Below are 20,371 nucleotides of genomic sequence, written 5' to 3' on the forward strand. Positions count from 1 at the left end.
CTTGATCTGGAGTGCGTCACACTAACCATTAGGCCACCACACCTCCCATAATCAGTGTTAATCCCTTTTTTTAAAATGACCTAAACTGTGAGCAGTCCCTCTTCTTTTTCCCGTCATTTGTCCTTTTTCTTTTGCTGAAAATATCATGTTCTATGATTGAACATGAAGGCTTGGCAATTTCAGCAACAATAATATAAGTTCATTGTATAATAAAGGAATTTCGGGGCTTTACATGCATGCCATCTGGGCATCCAATAAGCTTGTTGTGAATGCCTTTACCCTGTGAATAATTCATTATATGAATTTGCTGAATTGAGTTATTTTAGCAAAGTTGGAAACCTTCAAATAAATGTGCACTCAAAACTTCTAAAAGTAAAACACTTTACATGATTAAGATACCCCCTAGGACGGTGGTATCCTAAATTAGGAATTTCTGTTTCACAAGTTATTGAAAGAGAGCACAAATTGTTTTCTTTCTCTTAGTCGATGCTTAGCCTACGAGGCCACAGGCCAAAGTCTGTGTTCCAGCTTAACCTGTGGCCCATCATGCCAGAGCTCATCCTGGGTTTCCATAGCATTGAACAACCAAAAGCATTTCTACTCCCCTAGCCTGCATAGCAGCCAATTCGTTTCCAAGCACATAGACCCTTTGCATTAATGGTGCCCAAATTTGCATAACAATACTTAGTACATCCTTAGCCTCATGTGGATGTTTTTGGACAAAGGATTTTTTACGTGAATGTGAGGCTTAGGATGTGTATGTATTGTTATTCAAATGAAGACGCCATTTATGCTAAGGGTCTATGGAGCAAGCAAAGGAAAAACAAGCGTGCCCTCCCCACTTCTTTTTTTTAATTTGTTTGCTTGCACATTTGCACTTAAAAAGGAACCAACTGTTGTGCAGGCTACTTCTCCCCCTGATTGGAATGTTTCTCCATCACAGTGTTACCCTAGCATTTAAAATTCATCAGTACCAGAGCCTGGGTACTAGCTTGACTTATCCTCCAATGACCCTGACCAGGGCTCAGATCCAGACTGATGATCGATCTGGAGCCCAGTGCACTGAGCCATTAGACCACCAACCATCCACAAGGCTTAAATCAGACAAAATTCCACAGTTTGTCAACAAAGGGCATTTTACAGCCAGATAAACACTGGTTACAGTGTTTTGAAGAGGTGTTAATTAACAATTATTCCACGAGCGCACGTTGGATATGAGGTGGTAGATAGCCAACGAGGCGTGTAGGGCCGAGTTGGCTATAACGATCTTATATCCAATAAGCGTGAACTCGTGGAATATTCCATTGCCTGTCAACCAATTAAAACGCAGGAATTGCAATATACCATTGCTAGTTTTTAATAAACTATGTTTATCAAAGAGATGACAGTTAACAATGAAAATGGGTAGAAAATTGAAAACAAACCTGCAGTGAGCTCCACCCTCCTTTGTCCAATTTATTCATATCCATTTGCAAAAGCGAAGTACAAACTAGCTAGTTTGGCCATATAATTAACATCTTATTTAACCAAACTAAGTCAGTCTGTATGGGAGAATCTTGACCTCGGTCATGAGTAGACCTCACTGCGTCCAGTCTGTACTCATGACCGAGGTCAAGATTCTCCCATGCAGAACTCCTGCTCGGTTAATAAGAACTACACTGTAAATATCTTACAGGACAGATCAAAATAAAATAAATCGTCTTTATTTTACGAGGGTAGCACGTAACAGTCTTGCGACTGACAAGCCTGTGGCCCGCGGATTCCCGATCAAATTGGAATTTAGAAGTGTTGATTTTTGTGGAGGGAGGAAAACCCTCGCAGCAAGGACAAGAACCAACAACAAACTCAACCCACATATGGCACCGGGCCAGGATCGAACCCAGGTAACATTGGTGGGAGGCGAGCACTCTCACCACTGCGCCATCCCTGCTCCCCTAAAAAGATCCTTGTGTGCAGGTATCTTTCAAATCTCTTGAAATGAGTGACTACCACTTGGCATTCAAAAGAATTTTCTTCTTTTATTTACACAAGAACACCACCTTAACAGTCAGGTAGAACCTTCTTAAAAATGGTCTAAAAAGATGTACACATGATTTAAAAAACAATAAGTACATTAAACATTTCATAAATTTATAATAATGATAATGATGATGATGATAATAATAACATTCACTTTCTCAATTAATTGCACTTTTGATCCATTATTAATAATGAAAAGTTTTAACAAGGCAAAGAAATGTTGAAAGACCAACATCATTTAAAAAATAATCATAGATATTTCACAAACTAAATTAGTCCATTTCAACATAATTTAATTTCAATATAAACTTTTAAATAATTAAAGTCATTAAACAATGCATACACTTTTGAAAACCTTAGTCTGATAGGATTTAATCGCTTTTTTTAATTTCTTCATGCAGTTGTAAAAAAACAACTTACATTCCAGTAATAAAAGTGTTTTGGGTGCATCTGTAAATTAAGCAAGCTATCAACTCACAGTTTTATAGATACTGACTCTACCTTATACAATGCAAGCAATGCTGTTGACCTTGCTTGCTTACAATCACTGAAACAAAATTATGTCAAATTATGGCTGCCACCCAAGTCACGTTGTATGCACATCAAATGTGGCAAGACAGAACTGCTCTTAAAAGCAGTGCAGAAGATACCTATATCATGCCTATAGTCCCTTCCAAAAATAACCATCTGTCTAGCCTGGGAATACAGCCGCCTCTCATTCACGTCCCGCAACGAAGAGCATCTTCGTTGCGGGACGTGAATGAGAGGGGGCTGTATTCGCAGGCTACCATCTGTCAAACTTATTTATTTTATCACTTATACTGATATACCATGCTGCCACTTACACACTTTTTACCAAATAAACCCAGAATTTTTTTTTCTCGTAGAAAAAGCCTCAAGTAGCATCTATTTTTCAGCAATAATTAACCATTAATGTTCCTTGAAGTTATTCTAAAAATTAATGTTACTCTGTCAATTTTGTGATTCAAGGCAACACAATTTTTTTTAACTTAAATTCTTTTAATTTGGGAGCTTTTTCCAACTTGAAAAAAAATCTAAGAACACTTTTTCACAATCTCTCTCAATGGTGACTGAAGAAAGTGGAGTACTGTCCAAATGATTTTACATCTGAACCAATTAAATTATACACAACACCTATTGGGAACAACTCCACTGAGCCAAGTTCATCTCTTGTGTAACATATGAAGATTTAGTGATCAGTCCTCCTTTTCGTCCTTATTGCCGAGTCTCATTGCCTTGCGCTTCATTCTGGCATAAGGCCCAATTGCTGGATCAGTGATGAAGTCATAAATTACCTTTGTCCAGGAGTGGTGCTGCGGCAAATCGTTGTAATACTCTGAAGCGATCTCTTTTACCAAGGGTAGTCTGGAGCCAGGGACACTTGGAAAATCATGATGCTCGTTATGGTAACCAACGTTGAAGGTCACTAGGTTCAAGGGCCCATAGTACGAAAAGGTTTCAAAACCCTTTGCAAACATGTAGTGCTCAGAAATGAAATGCCCTGCTACTGGGTGAAGACCCATACCCAACAGCGAACTTGCAATCATGTACAGCAATGCCTTGCCACCCCAGTAATATACCACTAATGCATTAATGGTAAACTGGATGACAATGTTAATAATTTCCAAAGCTGCAGGATTCTTTGGGTTAACAAACATTGGGCGTAGCGAGTAGAAAAATGGCTGGAATACCACCCACCAAAATTTGGTGATGGTGTTGAAAAACAGACGGGCCTCAAACTCTGTTGGCAAGTCGACATCTAGCTCTTCGTCCCCCTGGTACCTGTGGTGTTCCAGGTGCCACTTCTTGAACGAGATGGCACATGGTACTCCGATAGGAAAGTTTGCGATCAAGGAGAATATGCGGTTGTGTATAGGGCGGGCATGACCAAAAGCCAAGTTATGGGAGATCTCGTGAATAGCTAAGAGCAATGCATGGTTGATGACGCCACCAATGGTGTACGCAGCCAGGAACAGGATAGGCCACGAGACGCCACGCAGTAGATATGTCAACGTGAACTGGATCACTATCAACAGCAACACTTGGTACTTGAAGTTTGGATCATATCCCATTAACTTCTTGATCTGCGGGTACTTGGCTGTTAGACAAATCAAAATATAATGATTTCTTCTCCAAGAGTGTCTCAATTAAACGACTGTAATATAGTGCGTGTTTCAATTGTTGATTGTGTGTTCCAAACCACTGAACGTTTTGTTCCAGAAAATATCCATACTCCTCCCATGGACGATTTTTTTATCTGAATTCCCCTCCCCACTGAAAATTCCAGTTAAGCACCATACTTTCCTAAAAGTTTGGCTTTTGAGACCCTGGCCTTCCTTGGAATTTCCAATGACCTTCTGTGATGTGGGAATGGATATTTTCTTGAACTGCACAATGTCATTTTCCCTGATGGGGAGCATTCTCAAAACTGTAACATGTCTTTTTCTTTCAAATAAACCTTCAAAATTGCAGCTCAGGTTTACTCTAAAGATGGGTGTTGCTGGCTTCTGGGAATGGGTTGCATTATAAATAGTTTTAAATCTATTTCTTCATGACAAAATTATACAAATATACACCACTTCATAAGTGAAGTAGCTACATGAACATAAAAAAATAACGATAAAATTTGTGATATGATCCGTCTGTATCAAACATTTGTAATTTTATAGATTCAATTTAGTAACTTTGTTGTAGATTGTGCATAACTTTGAATAATTATTCTACATTTTTGTAGCGACATTTTCCAGACAGTAAAAAATGAATCTGCTTATCCTGTAGAAGTAGATTTTAGAATATTCAAAGTTCAGTTAATTCAGATTGGTTTTAAACTTGTAATAATTCTACTGAAAAATAAAATATTGCAAAATCTCAGTTCATAAGCTCATATTGCACAACAATAGGCAGTGCAAATTATGTAAGCTATATACTTTCGACGCGCGAAGTAAATTTAAATCGAGCTAAATGTAAGAAAAGATAGTAAAATTAACACAAAACCTCGGGTTTGACCTTTCTGTGTTCATTTTATCCACATTTTGTTCAGTTCAAGCCGGCCATGTGCTTGCGAGCCGATGTATGCGAGGCGATGGCAACGCCGGCCCTCGGGCGAGAGCATTCGCGAGCAAGGTTACTTTTTCGATCGAAATCTAGGTCTCCTTTTAATATAAATTTGCAAAAGAATCCAACAACACAAAGCAGCAAGGTTAAAAATAAAGGCTCCTATAGAAATAGTCTAAATCCGGAATTTTTTCCGCCTGTGATAATACAAGATTCACAGTCCATCTGAAAAGCACCCAAGCAAAACCAGACATCGAAGCGACACACCGAAAAACGTTGAACGTTTGTGGGGATCAGGCTTTCTTACCTAAAATTTCCTTTCTTCTTGAAGCATGTGGCTCAGCTGTGTAGGACCATTCAAAGTCCGTTCGCGATACTTGTCCTCCCATGATTTTTTTTCGGCCGGTAAAAATCAATAATTTTTGGTTCAGTACGCAAGCAACGCCTCAATGCCTTTGGCTTGTTCGCTTTGAAGGCAAGTGCAAGGTGTCAATCAAATATATTGACCGTGGCTCAAAGATCTGGGAACGAGATTTTGCAATCATTTCGCAAGAATAAAGTTTGGACAAATGTTGATTACATTTTATTTTTTGCACTTGAACGTAGCTAAACTTTAACGATTATATGACAAAAAAAGGATTACTAAACATGCTTCTCAATAATCTATTTTTTCACGTAAATGACAATATTCTTTGGGTTTTATTGTAATTTTGTCGGTATTTTTGACCTTTGTCACATAGGGTGGCATATGATATGAGGTGATCAATCACCTTACAAATCTACCGTGAATGACACTGAACTAATTTGCATTGAAACACTGTATAATTATTCTTTTATATCCAGTCTAGTAGATTGTTTCTAAAAGGAGCTTTGTAAAACTTGAATAAAGCCGGTCGTTGTTTCGTTGAATCGTCACGCAACGCTTGCGTGACGAACCCAGTTCGGTGATTTGTGAGCAGCTGGTTGTGTTGCAGATTTTGTTGAAAGCGTGCAATTGTTGGACAGTTTTTTTGTAACATGTATGCATGTAGGACAAGGGTGGGGGCCCAAGAGACTGATAAGAGGAAGAAAGAACTTATAACCCAGTTGGGTGATTTGTCTGATTTGTGAGCAGCTGGTCGTGTTGCAGATTTTGTTCAATGAAAGCGTGCAATTGTTGGACAGTTTTTTTGTAACATGTACGCATGTAGGACAAGGGTGGGGGCCCAAGAGACTGATAAGAGGGCGAAAGAACTTATAACATAGTTGCTTATAAGAACGACGCTAACGAAAGTTACATACGACCAAATCAGATATAACACACATCGGCATCCTCTTCTCGGAGAGGCGATGGTCAGCACATCAGTGTCGACAGGCTCTTGAGTGACTCAAAAGCCCGATTCTTGAGTGACAGTCTTTGTTGCAACTGGTACAGATGACGTAGTTGGTGGCCTCTCGAACTGATACTTGTCGTTCCTTTCTCCCCCTGTTCGGGGGATTTTCTTCTCGACCAAATCAGATATGGAATCATATTAATTGCACGAAAGGCGATATTTTAAGCTAGGCTAGTCCCGGATTCTTTTTCGCGCGTTCAAAACACTGTGAACAGAACCATTTTATTTCCGAAGGAAGTGTGTTTGTCGATTTTTTCAGCCCCATTTTTTTCTTTTTTTTTCCACGGACTATTAAAATACTGTGCATGAATTTTGCGATTTCAAGCCATAGCTTCGTTTCGCTGCGACCTTTTTTTTCTTCCACTATTGCCGGATTTCAAGTATTCATTTCAGGTATTTACACACTAACCCTACCCCCCACCTCCTCCCACTGAAAGAAAATAATTCCCATGTCATGTCATGATCACGCCACCTGAATTTGCGATAATTATGTATGAAATATTTAAAATAATTTAGGATAAATCCTATTTTAAATATTTCGTATATAATTTTGTAAACGCGCGAAGACTGGTAACAAGTCTGGTAACAAATATGGCCGCCTTGCTTGTGCGAAGAATTGCGAACAAATCTCTTTCCCTTGGGCCTTCCACTTCATGTATTGTAACAAAGCTGCGTTATTTCAGCGATCAGGAAAAGAAATGGACGACTGATAAATTCGATGAAGTCGTGAACAGGGACAAAGTGGTGGTGTTTATGAAAGGAGTCCCCGCACAACCTATGTGTGGCTTCAGCAACGCTGTGGTCCAAATTCTCGGTATGCATGGAGTTGAAGGGTACGGGAGTTACAATGTGCTAGAAGATGAAGAGTTGCGGCAAGGAGTCAAGGAATATTCAAGCTGGCCGACGGTTCCACAAATTTATATTGGAGGAGAGTTCATCGGTGGTTGCGACATTATGATTCAAATGCATCAAAATGGTGAACTGATTGATGAACTGAAGAAAGTTGGAATAAAATCCCTGTTGTTGGAAAAGGCTGAGGAAGATAAAAAGGACACCTAAGACACTTGTGAAAAACGTTTTTTGATGCTTCTGTAGGTTTACAAAGTGAGACAACACTTGCTTGCTGAAAAATTCTGGATTACGTAATACACTGATGAAGTTTCATGAACGAGGGAGGCAGTGTATTTCTGCAGAAGACACTTTTTTACACTGTTGTATGTAAATAAATTGCAGGGATAAAGCTGCACGCGTTAGCCCATGGAAGAGGTATTCAGTTTTAAACTGGGGAAGCACAGGGAGGCCACATGCATGTGTAGAGTGACCATTTACAATATTTGGACGACCTGTGGTGTGTGTTAGGAAATGACTGGTACTAGAGGACTACCTGGGGCCAAAAGATGCTGCATAAGCATTACTAAATAAACAGTGCAAACAAACTAAACAACTGCCACATACTGTCAACAGGCTGTCACTTTTATTAATCCCAATGTGTTGTTTCAGAAATTTCCATCCCCTTCCATTGAACATTTTTTGATTTGAGCCCCCCCCCCCCCCACCCCTTCAGAAATTCCAGTTGAGCATTATACTTTCCTTGAGATATTAGCTTTCAAGATCCCTCGCCCACCCCAACCCTCCTAAGTGTTTCCAGCAATCTTGGGGTGCGTATGGATATTTTTGGTGAGTAGTCACTACTAAATAAATAACAAAGGAGTCATCTCAATTTCTTTCTTATAGCATCTCACAACCTCTGAAAATGGTGGAATCAGTGTAATAGCTTGTGTACAATAACTTGTAAGCTAACCTTTCTTTTTTTATAATTAATTTTGTGTCTATACACCAAGCATTTCATGACAACAGTGGCAGAATAAATGGTTCTCATTAATGGTATTTCAGTTTTGTTTTGTTGTTTTTTTCTTGTTTTAAGCAGGAAAATTCTTGTCAAGTAAGAAATTCTGATCATTATCTTCTCTGCAGGCTAGCTCCTTCATGCCCAGAAAAGGTTCTCTTTATTTTCAGCCAACAAGGAACAGCACTGTTAGTAGCCAAATTTTTCATTCAAATGTGTCCGTCCATCGCCTGTCTGACCTAGAGCAAACAAGTATTGTAAACAATTATAATTAACTAATAACAATAAACAGGGTAATTTTGTTTATCATGGTGACATATTATCTTTATGTTTTCCAAATTCTCACAACTACTGTAACATTAAAAGAGTTATAGCAATCATTAATGAGAGTTAATAAATTGAGCAAGTGACCAAAATATTCTAGTACCTGCAACACCATAGCATAAATTATTATTCTGAGCAGTCATTCCTTCATTTTCCTTCAGATACCCACCCAAGAAAACCTGGAATGCTGATAGCAGTAGGTGTAATTTGGAAATGACAGAAAAGTGCCACCCTCTTTATTAAGTTTGAATCTTAGGTCTTGATATGCGACCAAAACATTTTACCTTCACAAAAAAAACTTAATCAATGGAAAATTAATATACTTGTACCGGTAAGTTCAGTTACATGTTATCCTTATAGACGAGCACTGATTCATTTGTCCCATGATGGAGTCACTTTGAGGTGTTAACTTCAACAATTAGACTGCTATACCTTTAGTCTTTATCAGCTAATAACATGTCACTATATCAAAATGACAAGTACATGTATAATTATTCTTTAGCCTCTTACAGGTGAACAGAACACAAATAAGACAAGAATACAGACCTTGAGGCGGCATCCATGCTGCAAAGGTAGGATCACTCTCAGCCTGCCACTGGGTAGGGACAAAATAAGATCGCTTCTTCTTCTTCTTCTTTGGAATTTCCTCATTCTTGAAACAAACAACAATTATTATTATTATTATTATTATTATTATTATTATTATTATTGTTAAGAGAGGTTTCTGTTCTCACTGTTAAAAATTTAAAACTGAGTGAGAGTAATCTCATCTTGACATTGCACTTTCAATAATTATATCAAAAGGCCTTATGAGGGTTCCTTACAAACCGAGTCCCATCCTTCTTTCTAGAACTTACATTACCGGCAATTTATTTTTTGAGAAAGATCAGACTCAATCACGGTGTTTTGCATGAAGTGACTAGAAGTAAAGAGAAGTGTTTGGGGGAGCAGGGATGGTTCTGTGGTGAGAGCACTCGCCTCCCACCAATGTGGCCTGGGTTCGACTTATAGACCCGGCCTCATATGTGGGTTGAGTTTGTTGTTGGTTCACATCCTTGCTCCGAGGGTTTTTCTCCAGGCTCTCTGATTTTTCCTCCTTTCTGGAAAACCAACATTTCCAAATTCCAATTCAACTTGAATAGAGGACCCGCATGAAAACCAGCAAGCACTGATGTGGCTTCCTCTCTTAATAAAGTAATTTTATTTCAATTATTACTACAGTGGAATCCAGATTTCTTGAACCTTCAAGGGAAACGAAAATCGGTTCAAGAAAATGGACATTAATAAAGAGGGATTACAGATAGGAAACTGTGGAAATAGCAGTGGCATAATGGTTTGTGCGCTGTACTCCGGATTGAGCGGTCCACTGGGTCCCAGTTTGATCCCTGGCCAGGGCAAAAAAGAGACTTTACTCTCATGGTGCCTCTCTTCTCCCAGGTGTATAAATGGGTACTGGCAAAATTACTGCTGGGGGTAGAAATACTGCTGGGGAGTAGAAATACTCCTAGCCGCCCAATGCTACAAAAACCAACAAGATAATCTCCGGCCTGATGAGCCACTTGGCTCGACAACAGGCTTTACCTACCTTAGGAAATTACTGCGAGGATCAAGAAAACCAGGTTTTGAGAAGTCAGGATTCCACTGTATAAAAAAATGTATTAAGACTACTATAGACTCACTTTCTTCTTGATGAAGAAAACTACAGGGCAAAAAGAAAATTATTTTAACTCACATTTTCTTCTGTTTCCTTATTTTGTTCCTGTTGTACATCTGTTTCTCCATCTGATCCAGTTCTTTTTCTCCCTAGTTGACTTTCACTATCTGCTGGTGGCTTGTCAAGAATTTCTGTTTGTTCTATGTTTACAGTCTCATTTTTGTCCCTCTTGATTGGTTTCCTATTTTTTCTTCTGTGTGTTGAGGGTATGATGGGAACAGCAAATTTTTCTTTCTTTTCTGGTGAATTTGTTGGAATGTCATCCTTGTCTTCTTTGGAGACTGGATGCTCCTCAGCAGAGCTTTTCTCTGGTTTAACTTGTTCTAACGAGGCTGGTGATTCATGCCGAGAGTCAGTGTTCTTGTCTAGTGTTGATGTTGAAGTTGAATCACTTGATTTATCTTGTTCAGATTCTGTACTTTTAGAAACATCACCTAATTTTTAATAAAACATTTAATAAGTAGGCTGCTAAAGCCTAGCAGCTTGTCAGTGATGATATTTAGTCAGGAATTGATTTACTTAAATCCTCTAATGAACCCCTTCGCAGGGTTACCGCATTTACTCGAATAAGTGCCGCCCCCGAATAACCGCCGCCCTCGAATAAGCGCCGCAGTTAGGACAAAAAAGTTAATAAGCGCCGCCCCTGAATAAGCGCCGCAGTCTCGATGCGGCGCTTATTTGAAGAATTTTGTTTAACTTAAAATGGCACTACAAAGCAACTCTAAGACAAGCTTGAACATTTCTTTGCATCAAAGCGATGTTTTGCAGTTATGAGTGATTGTTTTTTCGCTCTCCCATTAGTTTTTCTATTCAACACTCTAACAATACGTAGTTCTGTAAATGTTGCGAAGGCCGCCAACTTTTGCCAGGACAGCTAGCGCCACTTCTGTCTCAGCAAGAGACAAATACTGACAATCAAAAGACGCTCTTTTCAATAACTGTATTTTAAGATTCTTTGTGGCGTCCAAATTTTAAATAAGCGCCGCCCTTGAGACGCGAAAAATTTAATAAGCGCCACGGCGCTTATTCGAGTAAATACGGTACTTTATTTCAAAGAGGTTTGAGAAGGGAATAAACAGCCATGGACTAGAATCCCATGAGTGGAGAGGAGCAGGAGGAGGATAAATGGATATCATTTTCTTGAGTCCTCTGTTAATAGTTTATTTCCCCTTCCTCAAATAGCAAGAAAAATGATTGGGCAGACTGTATGACTGTTGCATTTTGGCTGTGCTATTCCAGGTACAAACTCGCATACAGTACTTGGGAGCTTGTGGGGAGGGGGGGGGATATCTGGTACAGGAACTTGAAAAGAATTGTAATAAAAATGATCTCAATCACAAATATTACACTGTGGTTTATCCATGTGTCAGGATAAACTGGTTAACTGATATACCAGTAATGTATTGGCATTTTGCTATTACATTAAATTATCAACCCTTAATTACTTTGCTTGAGGCTTATAATAACAGTACATAATGTAACAATGCTTAATATATACATGTAGCTTCAAGCAAAAATTTACATCTGCCATTACACTGAGAATTTTATAGCATGTACTAAATACTTACTGCTTTTAATAACCAACTCGGCAGTTGAAGGTGCCCTGGACAGAATAAAAGAATAAAACACTGATTCAGAAATGCTGCTGCAATATCTGCACTTACCGTAGTTATTATGGTACATGACTAGAATTTTTCACTCATGTTCGGAGTAGAGATTGTAGCTTTTTGTATGCTGATTTTCTTTTACTAAAATTTATAATTATAATTTGGTCGTACTGTCTACAAATTCACGTAAAACAGACCTTCATTGGCGGCCTTCAATTGATTTCAAATTTTGTTGTTGAACTACTGTCTGAATACCGGTATGTCATTGGTCTATTTAAAAAAAACATAGGTGAAAAGATTTTTAGTAGATTGCAGGTAGCCCAGCTTTCTTAGTCGAGCCCCTACCTGACTTTTCTTCAGTCATCTTCATACAACGCAGGGTGAGATCAGTGCTGAGAAAGGGAGTGCAAGGTGAGAGCCCGCTTCCCCACCTGGCTTCTCTCCCTTTCCCATGTGCTATATGAAGACGACTAGGGACAAGTCACAGCTACTACTATATTAATTAATACTCCAAAAAAAAAATTAAAGAAAAAAGAATACAACACATATACAAATAAATTCAAAACTAAGTAAGTAAGTTCTCCATTAACAATTTGATTGGTCAATTTTCTTACAAGTGGCCAGGTTTAAGTTTAATTACCAAGAATGATTGACGTCACCCTAGAGTATCAACATATCAATTAATATTTTTATCTCTGGCAACAAGGTTTTTAAATTAACAGCTTACTCTGCAACTGGGGGAAGGCTTGCTGGCTTAGCAATATTCATAAGTTTGACAAGTCTTTGCCTTTCCTAGGAGATACAAAAAGAGTTCATAAAATATGGAGAGGGACACCGGTAGATACCGGTAATTAAAAAAATCTTATGAAAGCCAGGGTCCAGTTGTTTAAAGAATGATTTCAGTTTACAGATTTTATTGTATTTTTTTGTCCTTCAGTTTTGATATCGACTAGTGTTTTACTTTCATGCATGAAAAATTTAAATCTTTGATTGACTTCAAATCCTGGATAGGTGTTGGTCAGCTTTCAAACAACCAGGCCTGGAGATAGAAAGATCAAGTCTTATCAGAGGCTTGTGAGTCACTGCATTTCTGGCCTTCAATCTTTCCTATTTCTCCTCATATAACTACAACAAATATAGCTTGATAAATAATTAAGTACAACATGAAGCACCTTTTTCAGTTCAAACACTTTTCTTTTAATCTGAGTTCTTGTTGTCTTGTCCATTGAAGTTCCAAGTGAGCTCATGTAATCATCTAATGAGTCAGCACTATCAGCATTTGAGCCATCCCTATCTAAATAAAGAGGCAACAAGTTGGATATTATCCTAAATTAAAAAAAATGTATTTATAATGATTAAATTGAAAATTGTTAGTAATTGAGTAAAAATTAATTAATTAATTACTAACAATTAATTAATCGTGTAATTAATTAATCAATGTCACCTCCTCTAATATCAATAGCAAAGAAATTGTAAATAAAAAGAACTTACTTGCAGCATCCTTCTGTAATTTGTTTTCAAAACTCTTGATTTCATCATCTAATGTCTGTAGCTTTAATGACTAAAATAGATCAATAACACATGACATTCAATAATTTATTAATAAAACCGATGCTTAGAAATGTTTCAGAAACACCATAGTTTTCAATCAAACAATATACATAACCTACAAAAAATTTTGGACCTTTTATTTCAGGCATTTATGTTTCGGACACTTTATCTCATTTGGAACAAATTTCGGACAAACATTTCAGAATTCTAATGAGAGAACATTTCGATATACAATTAAGTATAAAAATAAGCAAAAATAAGCCACGACGTTTCGAACTCATCTTGAGTCAGGGAAATGCCAGTCAATCCGAACGACATCTTGGTATCTTACGACGTATCGTCTTTGTTCACCAACGTACCACTTAACGAAACTATCGAGATCCTAGCTGAGAAAGCATTCGCCAACAACTGGTTCAACGAAACTCACAACCTTGACATCACGAAATCAGATCTGACCGAACTTTTAAGATTAGCCACCAAAGACCAGCTCTTTCAGTTCGAAGGCAGACTGTACGAGCAAGTTGACGGGGTTGCCATGGGGTCGCCCCTTGGACCTCTTATGGCAAATGCCTTCCTGTGTTCTATTGAGGACAAATTAGAACGTGAGAACAAGTTACCAGGATTTTACAAACGGTACGTTGACGACACGTTAGCAACAATGGCCAATGTACCAGCTGCAACATCCTTCCTCTCTACTTTAAATGAATGCCATCCATGTATACAGTTCACAATGGAGATTGCCGAGAACAACAAGCTGCCGTTCCTCGGTATGATGATTGAGAAAATAGACTGCCAACTAACAACGAGCGTCTATCGGAAACCAACAAATACTGGCTTACTCCTTCATTACCAGAGCCACGTTGATCAGCGTTACAAAAGATCCCTATTGAAAACCATGCTGAACCGGGCATACCGTCTCTCATCGTCAAAGGAGTCTTTTGCAGTTGAATGTGAACAACTCAAACGGATGTTTGTAAAGCTCAAGTACCCACTTAACCTCATCAACTCGACAATTGCAACGTTTGTTAATTCTGTAGCCCAACCCTGTGGTGAAATCTTTGAGGCTGACCGAGAAACAAACAAACCCGTGCGGATTACTCTACCTTTCAAAGATCAGAAATCCGCTGACGCAGTACGCAAACAGCTGAAAGATCTTGGGAAGAAAATTGGAACTGAGCTACAACCGGTTTACACAAGTGCTAAGATCGGCGACAAGCTGAAGTTACAAGAGGAGAAGCCTGCTTTGGTGAACAATCAATGCGTTGTTTATTCATTTAAATGTGATCAGTGTGATGCTGATTATGTGGGTTACACCACACGACATCTACATCAGCGCATAGAGGAACACAAAACCTCAGTAATTGGCAAGCACTTAAAAGAAATCCACGGTGTCGAGAGTCCTGACATAAGAAATATGTTTTCCGTTTTAAAGAAATGCCAAGGGAAACTGGATTGTTTAGTGAACGAAATGCTTTTAATTCGCGAGAGAAAACCAGCACTAAACACGCAGGCGGACTCAATATGTGCGAAAGTATTTTCCTAATTAAATACCGCATGCACTAACACTGTGAACGCTAATGACCGCGAAACACTTCTTTTAAAATATTCTAATATACTCTATCACCTCTATTTGCATTTAAACTTAAACTCGACCGTTATTTTATTCTTATCTACTTGATAATGAACTCAAGATGAGTTCGAAACGTCGTGGCTTATTTTCGCTTATTTTTATACTTAAACATTTCAGACACTGTTTTTACGCCTACAAAACGTGAATTAGACTGAAACAACATTAGTGAAAGTGTTAATTCAACTGCACCCTCAAGATTTTACAGATAAACCAGCGAGAAAATAACACAAATACTATCAAGACATGTCTTAACTAGAGTTCCTTCCATAAATTAAAGGAAACTGAAAGCTTTATTAATAGCTCAAAGTGGCTTAATGATCTACTACAACATCTTCAAAGGCATCATCTGGTTCTAGTTACCAGTTTCTGAGTAACAGATTTCACTATTTCTGTAATCTCAAAACCCTTTCTTGTAACATTGGGTTTGTTTGTGTACTTTTAAGTTTTATACTGTACTGTAAACATTTCAGACGCTTAAAATTACGGACTCTTAAAAATTTTGGGTGGTTTAATTTTCAGACATTTTTTTGTCTGAAATCAAAATCATCTAAAAGTTTTTGCAAGTAATGTACTCTGTACCGTCCTTTATTTTGCTACACATTTGAGGAAATAAGTTTATGTTATATATCTACTTACCAAAGATTCATAGGTTTCTGTGGTTGGTTGATCTTTACCAGCACGTTTCATCCTTTGAATCCTTTTCTTCTCAACTAAGGAGTAAAAATACCAAATCAAGCAAGTGTAAGGATCACAGGGCTGTTGAAAGGGACAAAATAAGTTGGATGGTTTTTACCCTACAAACCATAACCAGGTGTCAGATTAGAAAATACAATAATGACAGAAATGTGATGAAAAAGTCTTGACTGAACTAGGCTATATTCCTCTTCAATCAAGAACTATGAGAGACAAATATCAAGTCTTTAAACCAAACAAATAAATAATTAAAATTAACTGACCTGATCCAGTTCTGTCCAAGAATGAGTCTTCATCGCTATCATAAAAATCATTTTCTTCCCAGTTTTTCTCTTTATGTTTTTTGCTCTCTAGATACAAAACATTAAAAAAATCAATATAAATAGTAAAGTCACACCACTTAAATAGATGAATTCTTATTAACAATTTCACCTGTCTAAGTTTCAGAGCTTTTGCTTCTAGAAAACTTTGATCTGTCCTATGTGAGATCTTGGATTTCAAAATTCCTCAAAACAAGCTTAAAAGTTTTGGTATAACAGCCTTTGAAAACATGGTTACCATAGAAACTCTATAGTCAATGTTCAGAAAAGTCACAAAGAGTTAGGCTCGGACCAAACTTTGACCTTCACATGAGTTGAACCTAATGCAAATGAGCAAAACCTATTGTTTTTGGTCATTTGCATTTGGTCCGACTCATGTGAAGTTCGATGTTTGGCCCTGACCTAAGATATGTTTGATATCACTTCTATGAATAAGCTGTTATTGTTTTAAATATGCATATAATAATTTTAAATGGGTGCTCACAGAATCACACATGTATCTTTGCCTTACATGTATAATCCTACTTGGCAGAAAATGGCAGTTCACAACAAGCATCCAGTCAATTTGCTCTGAAGTGTTGGTTGTCTTCTCACCCTAACCCCCCAGAGGCAGACAGTCAATGCTGAGGATTTATCAATCTTTTCGTCTCCGCCCGCCTCTCAGGGGATTAGGGTGGGAAGATAGCCCCCACTTCACACTACCACTCAGTATTACCATGTGAAGATTGTCTGAGGAGGCCAGCGGCATCCAGCATTCTACATGCTTCCTTGGCACACTCCAGGACTGCTTCCTTCTTCTTTCCTGTGACAGCAGCCTCGGCATAAAGAGGATCACCACTTGGACCATCAATTGGCAGTCTGCAAGGAGTGCAAGATAACTGGCTTTAAAGAGTTTCTCACTTGACGTACACCTGAGTCTACACCTCAAAAAAATTCTGCTTTGACTGTGTAGCTTTACAGAGATCTGAAGTAGTGTCTCTGATTTGTTGTTGCTCCATTCTGAATTTTTTTGCAGTGCACCCAAACAACAACTACCAGTAGTTTGCAACACTACATGGATCTTTGTAGATATCTGATATCAGTACAGAGTTTTTTGGTCAAATCTCAGAAATTTTTCCAGCAGGGAAAGAACTGTCAGCACTAAGAGAGATATCTACTTATTCAAGTTAAATTGAATTGCATTGTACAATATTTAAACTTACTTCACCCTGCAGAGATATACTTTAGCATGTCCGGGGCCTTTTTCCTCAACATCATACTCCAACTCCAGCCCTAAAAAATTGATAAATAAAGAAAGATCTGTGTTACTCTACATTAATTTATGGCTAATGGATGTTTTATCATATTTGTATGTAAGTATCCTTAAACTTTCATTATAAATTCTAACATAATCTATGAATTAACTTCTAACTTGTATTATGCACATGCATGTAATAGAACAAGTCACAATAGGCCACTGTTCAAATTATATTCTTAACTGTAAAATATGTTGGGGACTGTTTGAAACATACATTGCTTTATGCAAGTACTGGTGCAAAAATCTAAATGATAATCATTATGGTGATATCTGAAACACAAAAGTTGCATGTAGATGTATGTACATATAGCTATTACAACCAAGAAAGTTTATCAATAACCTTCTCTTTCAAAGAATCCCCTCAGCGTCTTTTTGGGATCTTTAAAATGATGTTCCTCTGCCTCCTTGTCAACTTCTCCAAAGTCAGATGGATAAGCTGGCTCCTCGACAGCATCCTCTCCTGAAGCAAACCAACCAGTCAGATGATGATTTGACAAAATGTAATTATTTAATTTAGTAGTGGGTGATTAAATCAATAGCAACAAAGGCAGATGAAGGATTTTTCTTAGGAGGAGAAAGCCACAGGTCATCTCACCTGTGGGGTGGATGTACACCCCCTGAACCCTCCCCTTAGATCTGTCACTGAGCAAAACATTTTGTTTTCAAGTTTCGAAACATGATTCCCTTTTTTCCAAGTGAATAACTAAACAGAGGCCCCATATTTCTGAGGCATATAAATATTAATGTGGTCCAATTTCTCACCTCTGTTACATCACGGAACAAGACCTGACCTATATTTACTGTTTCCATTTTGACATAAAAAATAATGTACAAATCAAGAACTGATAAAACAATCAACAAAAACTCTAACGAAACCCTTGAACACCAAAGTATTGTATTTTCTCAATGAAATGCCAGGAATCAAATAAACGTTGAGTCTCCAAGGAGAGGTATTTATTTGAGTTATTATAAGCTGTAGATGTATAAGCAAGATACATGTTTGTCAAAAGGGGAACTACAGGAGTCAAATAAATGCTGCCAAGTCCACCAGGTCAAGTTTGAAATAAATGCTGGGGCATCTAATCAAGATAATATGTTATTTATAAGTGGTGATCCAGTCGCTAGGGAACAGAAAAATTTTCATGCCGTGATCTGCAGAGTAGTGAAACATATGAAGTTAATTGAGCTGCCCAAAGTTGACCTTAACTCATTCCTTACCCATTCCCCAATCTATTCCTGTGTCCCCTTCACTCTGTCTTCCTCCTTCCTTTTCTTTCTGCCATTCTTCATATTCCTCTTCTGTCATCACACGGCCCACTTCGCTACTCTTGGATACTATTTGTTCTGTCGGAGGGGTCGATTCAGATTCTTCACTCTCTTCAGGACCCTGGTGAATTTTTTAAAACAAAACAAAACACATTTCAGGTGATTTCAATTTATTGAGAAAGACTGAAAAAAATAGGTAAGGTATCCTTATGGGTACTACATGTATTGGATCTGGACAACAACAACAACAACAACAACAACAACCATCAACCATAAACTTATTTCAGCAGGGGTATTTTGCAGAACAGAGAACCCAGAATGCAGAACACAGAATGATGATCAGCGGTTTGCTTGCGGTTAACTTCACCCCAGTTAGCTTGCAGTTAGTTTTTAGTTTGTTAGTTAGGGCATTATACTGTCTATTGCCGTTCATGATTCCGCCATTCCATCATTCTGCTTTCTGCATTCTGCTGCCGACTTTATTTTGCATTATTTAATTTTACATGTATTTTCACCTACCACAATTACAATAGCTAATTGAGGTGTGACGTGAAGTTGGATGGATTGGCAGGTATCAGGCTGGGGTCCTTATCTCATTTTCTCTGACAAAACACTCAATCTTCTCACATTTACCTTTCCACTCTATCTAGATTTACCTTGAAGACGTGAAACACTTTAGGCAGCATTAATTCAACTGCAATTTTGCCTAATCCCTCATTTACCCGAATAACCCTTCCACGCTGGCTTTTTTGCTACATCTGACTTTTGTGCAAGTTCCATATTTACTCACTTCCATCCAAAATTGATATCTACTAACCTGAAGAACAAATAACCTAGAACTTCCCCCAAACTTGAAGACATATCCAACACGCAGTCGATAGTAGCGTTTGGCTTCAAGTCGAGACTTGTTCACAGTCGTTCCATGAGTACTTCCAAGGTCGTAGATATAAAATCCCTTCTCGCTGTTTGAAGTGTCGCTTGACTTATACTGAATAACTGCGTGGTATCTGGAGACGGAGGGATGTTCTAAACTAACGTCACAGCTAGGAAGCCTTCCAAACACGTGGAACGGTTTACTAGTAAGGTCGACATTTGATATAATACATCCATTCTTTAACACTTCCAAGGTGAACAGATCTTCCGGAATTCCACTCCACGAAGGTTCTTTGTATGGCAATTCTGGTACTGTTTCCTTCTTTTCTTTAGATGGAGGCTTTTCTTTGGATCCTTCACTTACTACTTTAGCTTTCTCTGGGGGTTTTGATGGTAGAGATGGTGGAGGCATGTCAAAGTTTCCATCTTCAACGTTCTCGTTTTCAGTGGACGTACTGTCAACGTCCGCCATCTTGGAACACTACAAAAGGTACGTTGTGTAAGATGTCATGTACCCTTCTCAAAATGACTAGTTGCCAGTCCTCTATCTTCCCCGGTCTTTGCAGCTGAACGATCGATTGCGCGGTCTTGCGCGGCCAAAAATCATTGCAAGCTTTATGCCGGGGCTCCATAAAGGTTGAGTCACAGGTTCGCGTTTTTCCCTCTCACAACTTACAACTCAAAGGCTAAAAATTACAGGAATCGAAACAAAATAACTAATAAATATATCAAGAAAAGGAGGAAAAAAAAAACAGAAATGTCTCATAAACGCTCACAAAGTTT

General features: G+C 38.2%; 4 protein-coding genes across 4 annotated transcripts; 2 read left to right on the forward strand and 2 right to left on the reverse strand.

Annotated features, from left to right (window-relative positions):
• Positions 1 to 2,415: 2,415 nt before the first annotated feature.
• On the reverse strand, positions 2,416 to 5,578 carry LOC144635372 (sphingolipid delta(4)-desaturase DES1-like). The gene is made up of 3 exons (XM_078494480.1): positions 5,402 to 5,578; positions 2,820 to 4,138; positions 2,416 to 2,715 (listed from the first exon to the last, which is right to left on the reverse strand). The coding sequence occupies exons 1-2, from the start codon at positions 5,481 to 5,483 to the stop codon at positions 3,237 to 3,239; spliced, it is 984 nt and encodes a 327-aa protein (XP_078350606.1). The 5' UTR covers positions 5,484 to 5,578; the 3' UTR covers positions 2,416 to 2,715; positions 2,820 to 3,236.
• Positions 5,579 to 7,041: 1,463 nt separating this feature from the next.
• LOC144634526 (glutaredoxin-related protein 5, mitochondrial-like) lies at positions 7,042 to 7,724 on the forward strand. The gene has a single exon (XM_078493500.1). It carries the CDS (start codon positions 7,059 to 7,061, stop codon positions 7,524 to 7,526), a length of 468 nt encoding a protein of 155 aa, XP_078349626.1. The 5' UTR covers positions 7,042 to 7,058; the 3' UTR covers positions 7,527 to 7,724.
• A 636-nt stretch (positions 7,725 to 8,360) lies between these two features.
• On the reverse strand, positions 8,361 to 20,087 carry LOC144634403 (kanadaptin-like). Its single transcript, XM_078493352.1, has 14 exons — positions 19,533 to 20,087; positions 18,668 to 18,836; positions 17,790 to 17,909; positions 17,355 to 17,424; positions 16,868 to 17,010; positions 16,096 to 16,182; positions 15,776 to 15,849; positions 13,450 to 13,519; positions 13,131 to 13,252; positions 12,686 to 12,750; positions 11,920 to 11,954; positions 10,370 to 10,785; positions 9,184 to 9,289; positions 8,361 to 8,552 (listed from the first exon to the last, which is right to left on the reverse strand). The coding sequence occupies exons 1-14, from the start codon at positions 20,058 to 20,060 to the stop codon at positions 8,503 to 8,505; spliced, it is 2,055 nt and encodes a 684-aa protein (XP_078349478.1). The 5' UTR covers positions 20,061 to 20,087; the 3' UTR covers positions 8,361 to 8,502.
• On the forward strand, positions 13,855 to 15,240 carry LOC144635715 (uncharacterized). Its single transcript, XM_078494794.1, has one exon. It carries the CDS (start codon positions 14,045 to 14,047, stop codon positions 15,050 to 15,052), a length of 1,008 nt encoding a protein of 335 aa, XP_078350920.1. The 5' UTR covers positions 13,855 to 14,044; the 3' UTR covers positions 15,053 to 15,240.
• Positions 20,088 to 20,371: the final 284 nt, after the last annotated feature.

The sequence above is a fragment of the Oculina patagonica genome, chromosome 13 (genome assembly GCF_052425735.1).
Source record: "Oculina patagonica isolate OP01 chromosome 13, crgOcupat, whole genome shotgun sequence".
Lineage (NCBI taxonomy): Eukaryota > Metazoa > Cnidaria > Anthozoa > Scleractinia > Oculinidae > Oculina > Oculina patagonica.

What these genes read in the sequence shown, in the direction of transcription:
- LOC144635372 (XM_078494480.1), bottom strand. Translation starts at nt 5,483, where the DNA reads ATGGGAGGACAAGTATCGCGAACGGACTTTGAATGGTCCTACACAGCT. An exon ending in AAGAAGAAAGGAAATTTTAG is followed by an intron (nt 4,139 to 5,401) that starts GTAAGAAAGCCT and finishes TTTGTCTAACAG; the next exon opens with CCAAGTACCCGCAGATCAAG.
- LOC144634526 (XM_078493500.1), top strand. Translation starts at nt 7,059, where the DNA reads ATGGCCGCCTTGCTTGTGCGAAGAATTGCGAACAAATCTCTTTCCCTT.
- LOC144635715 (XM_078494794.1), top strand. Translation starts at nt 14,045, where the DNA reads ATGGGGTCGCCCCTTGGACCTCTTATGGCAAATGCCTTCCTGTGTTCT.
- LOC144634403 (XM_078493352.1), bottom strand. Translation starts at nt 20,060, where the DNA reads ATGGCGGACGTTGACAGTACGTCCACTGAAAACGAGAACGTTGAAGAT. An exon ending in CAGAAACCTATGAATCTTTG is followed by an intron (nt 13,520 to 15,775) that starts GTAAGTAGATAT and finishes GATCTATTTTAG; the next exon opens with TCATTAAAGCTACAGACATT. An exon ending in AGCATGGATGCCGCCTCAAG is followed by an intron (nt 8,553 to 9,183) that starts GTCTGTATTCTT and finishes TGTTTGCTCTAG; the next exon opens with GTCAGACAGGCGATGGACGG.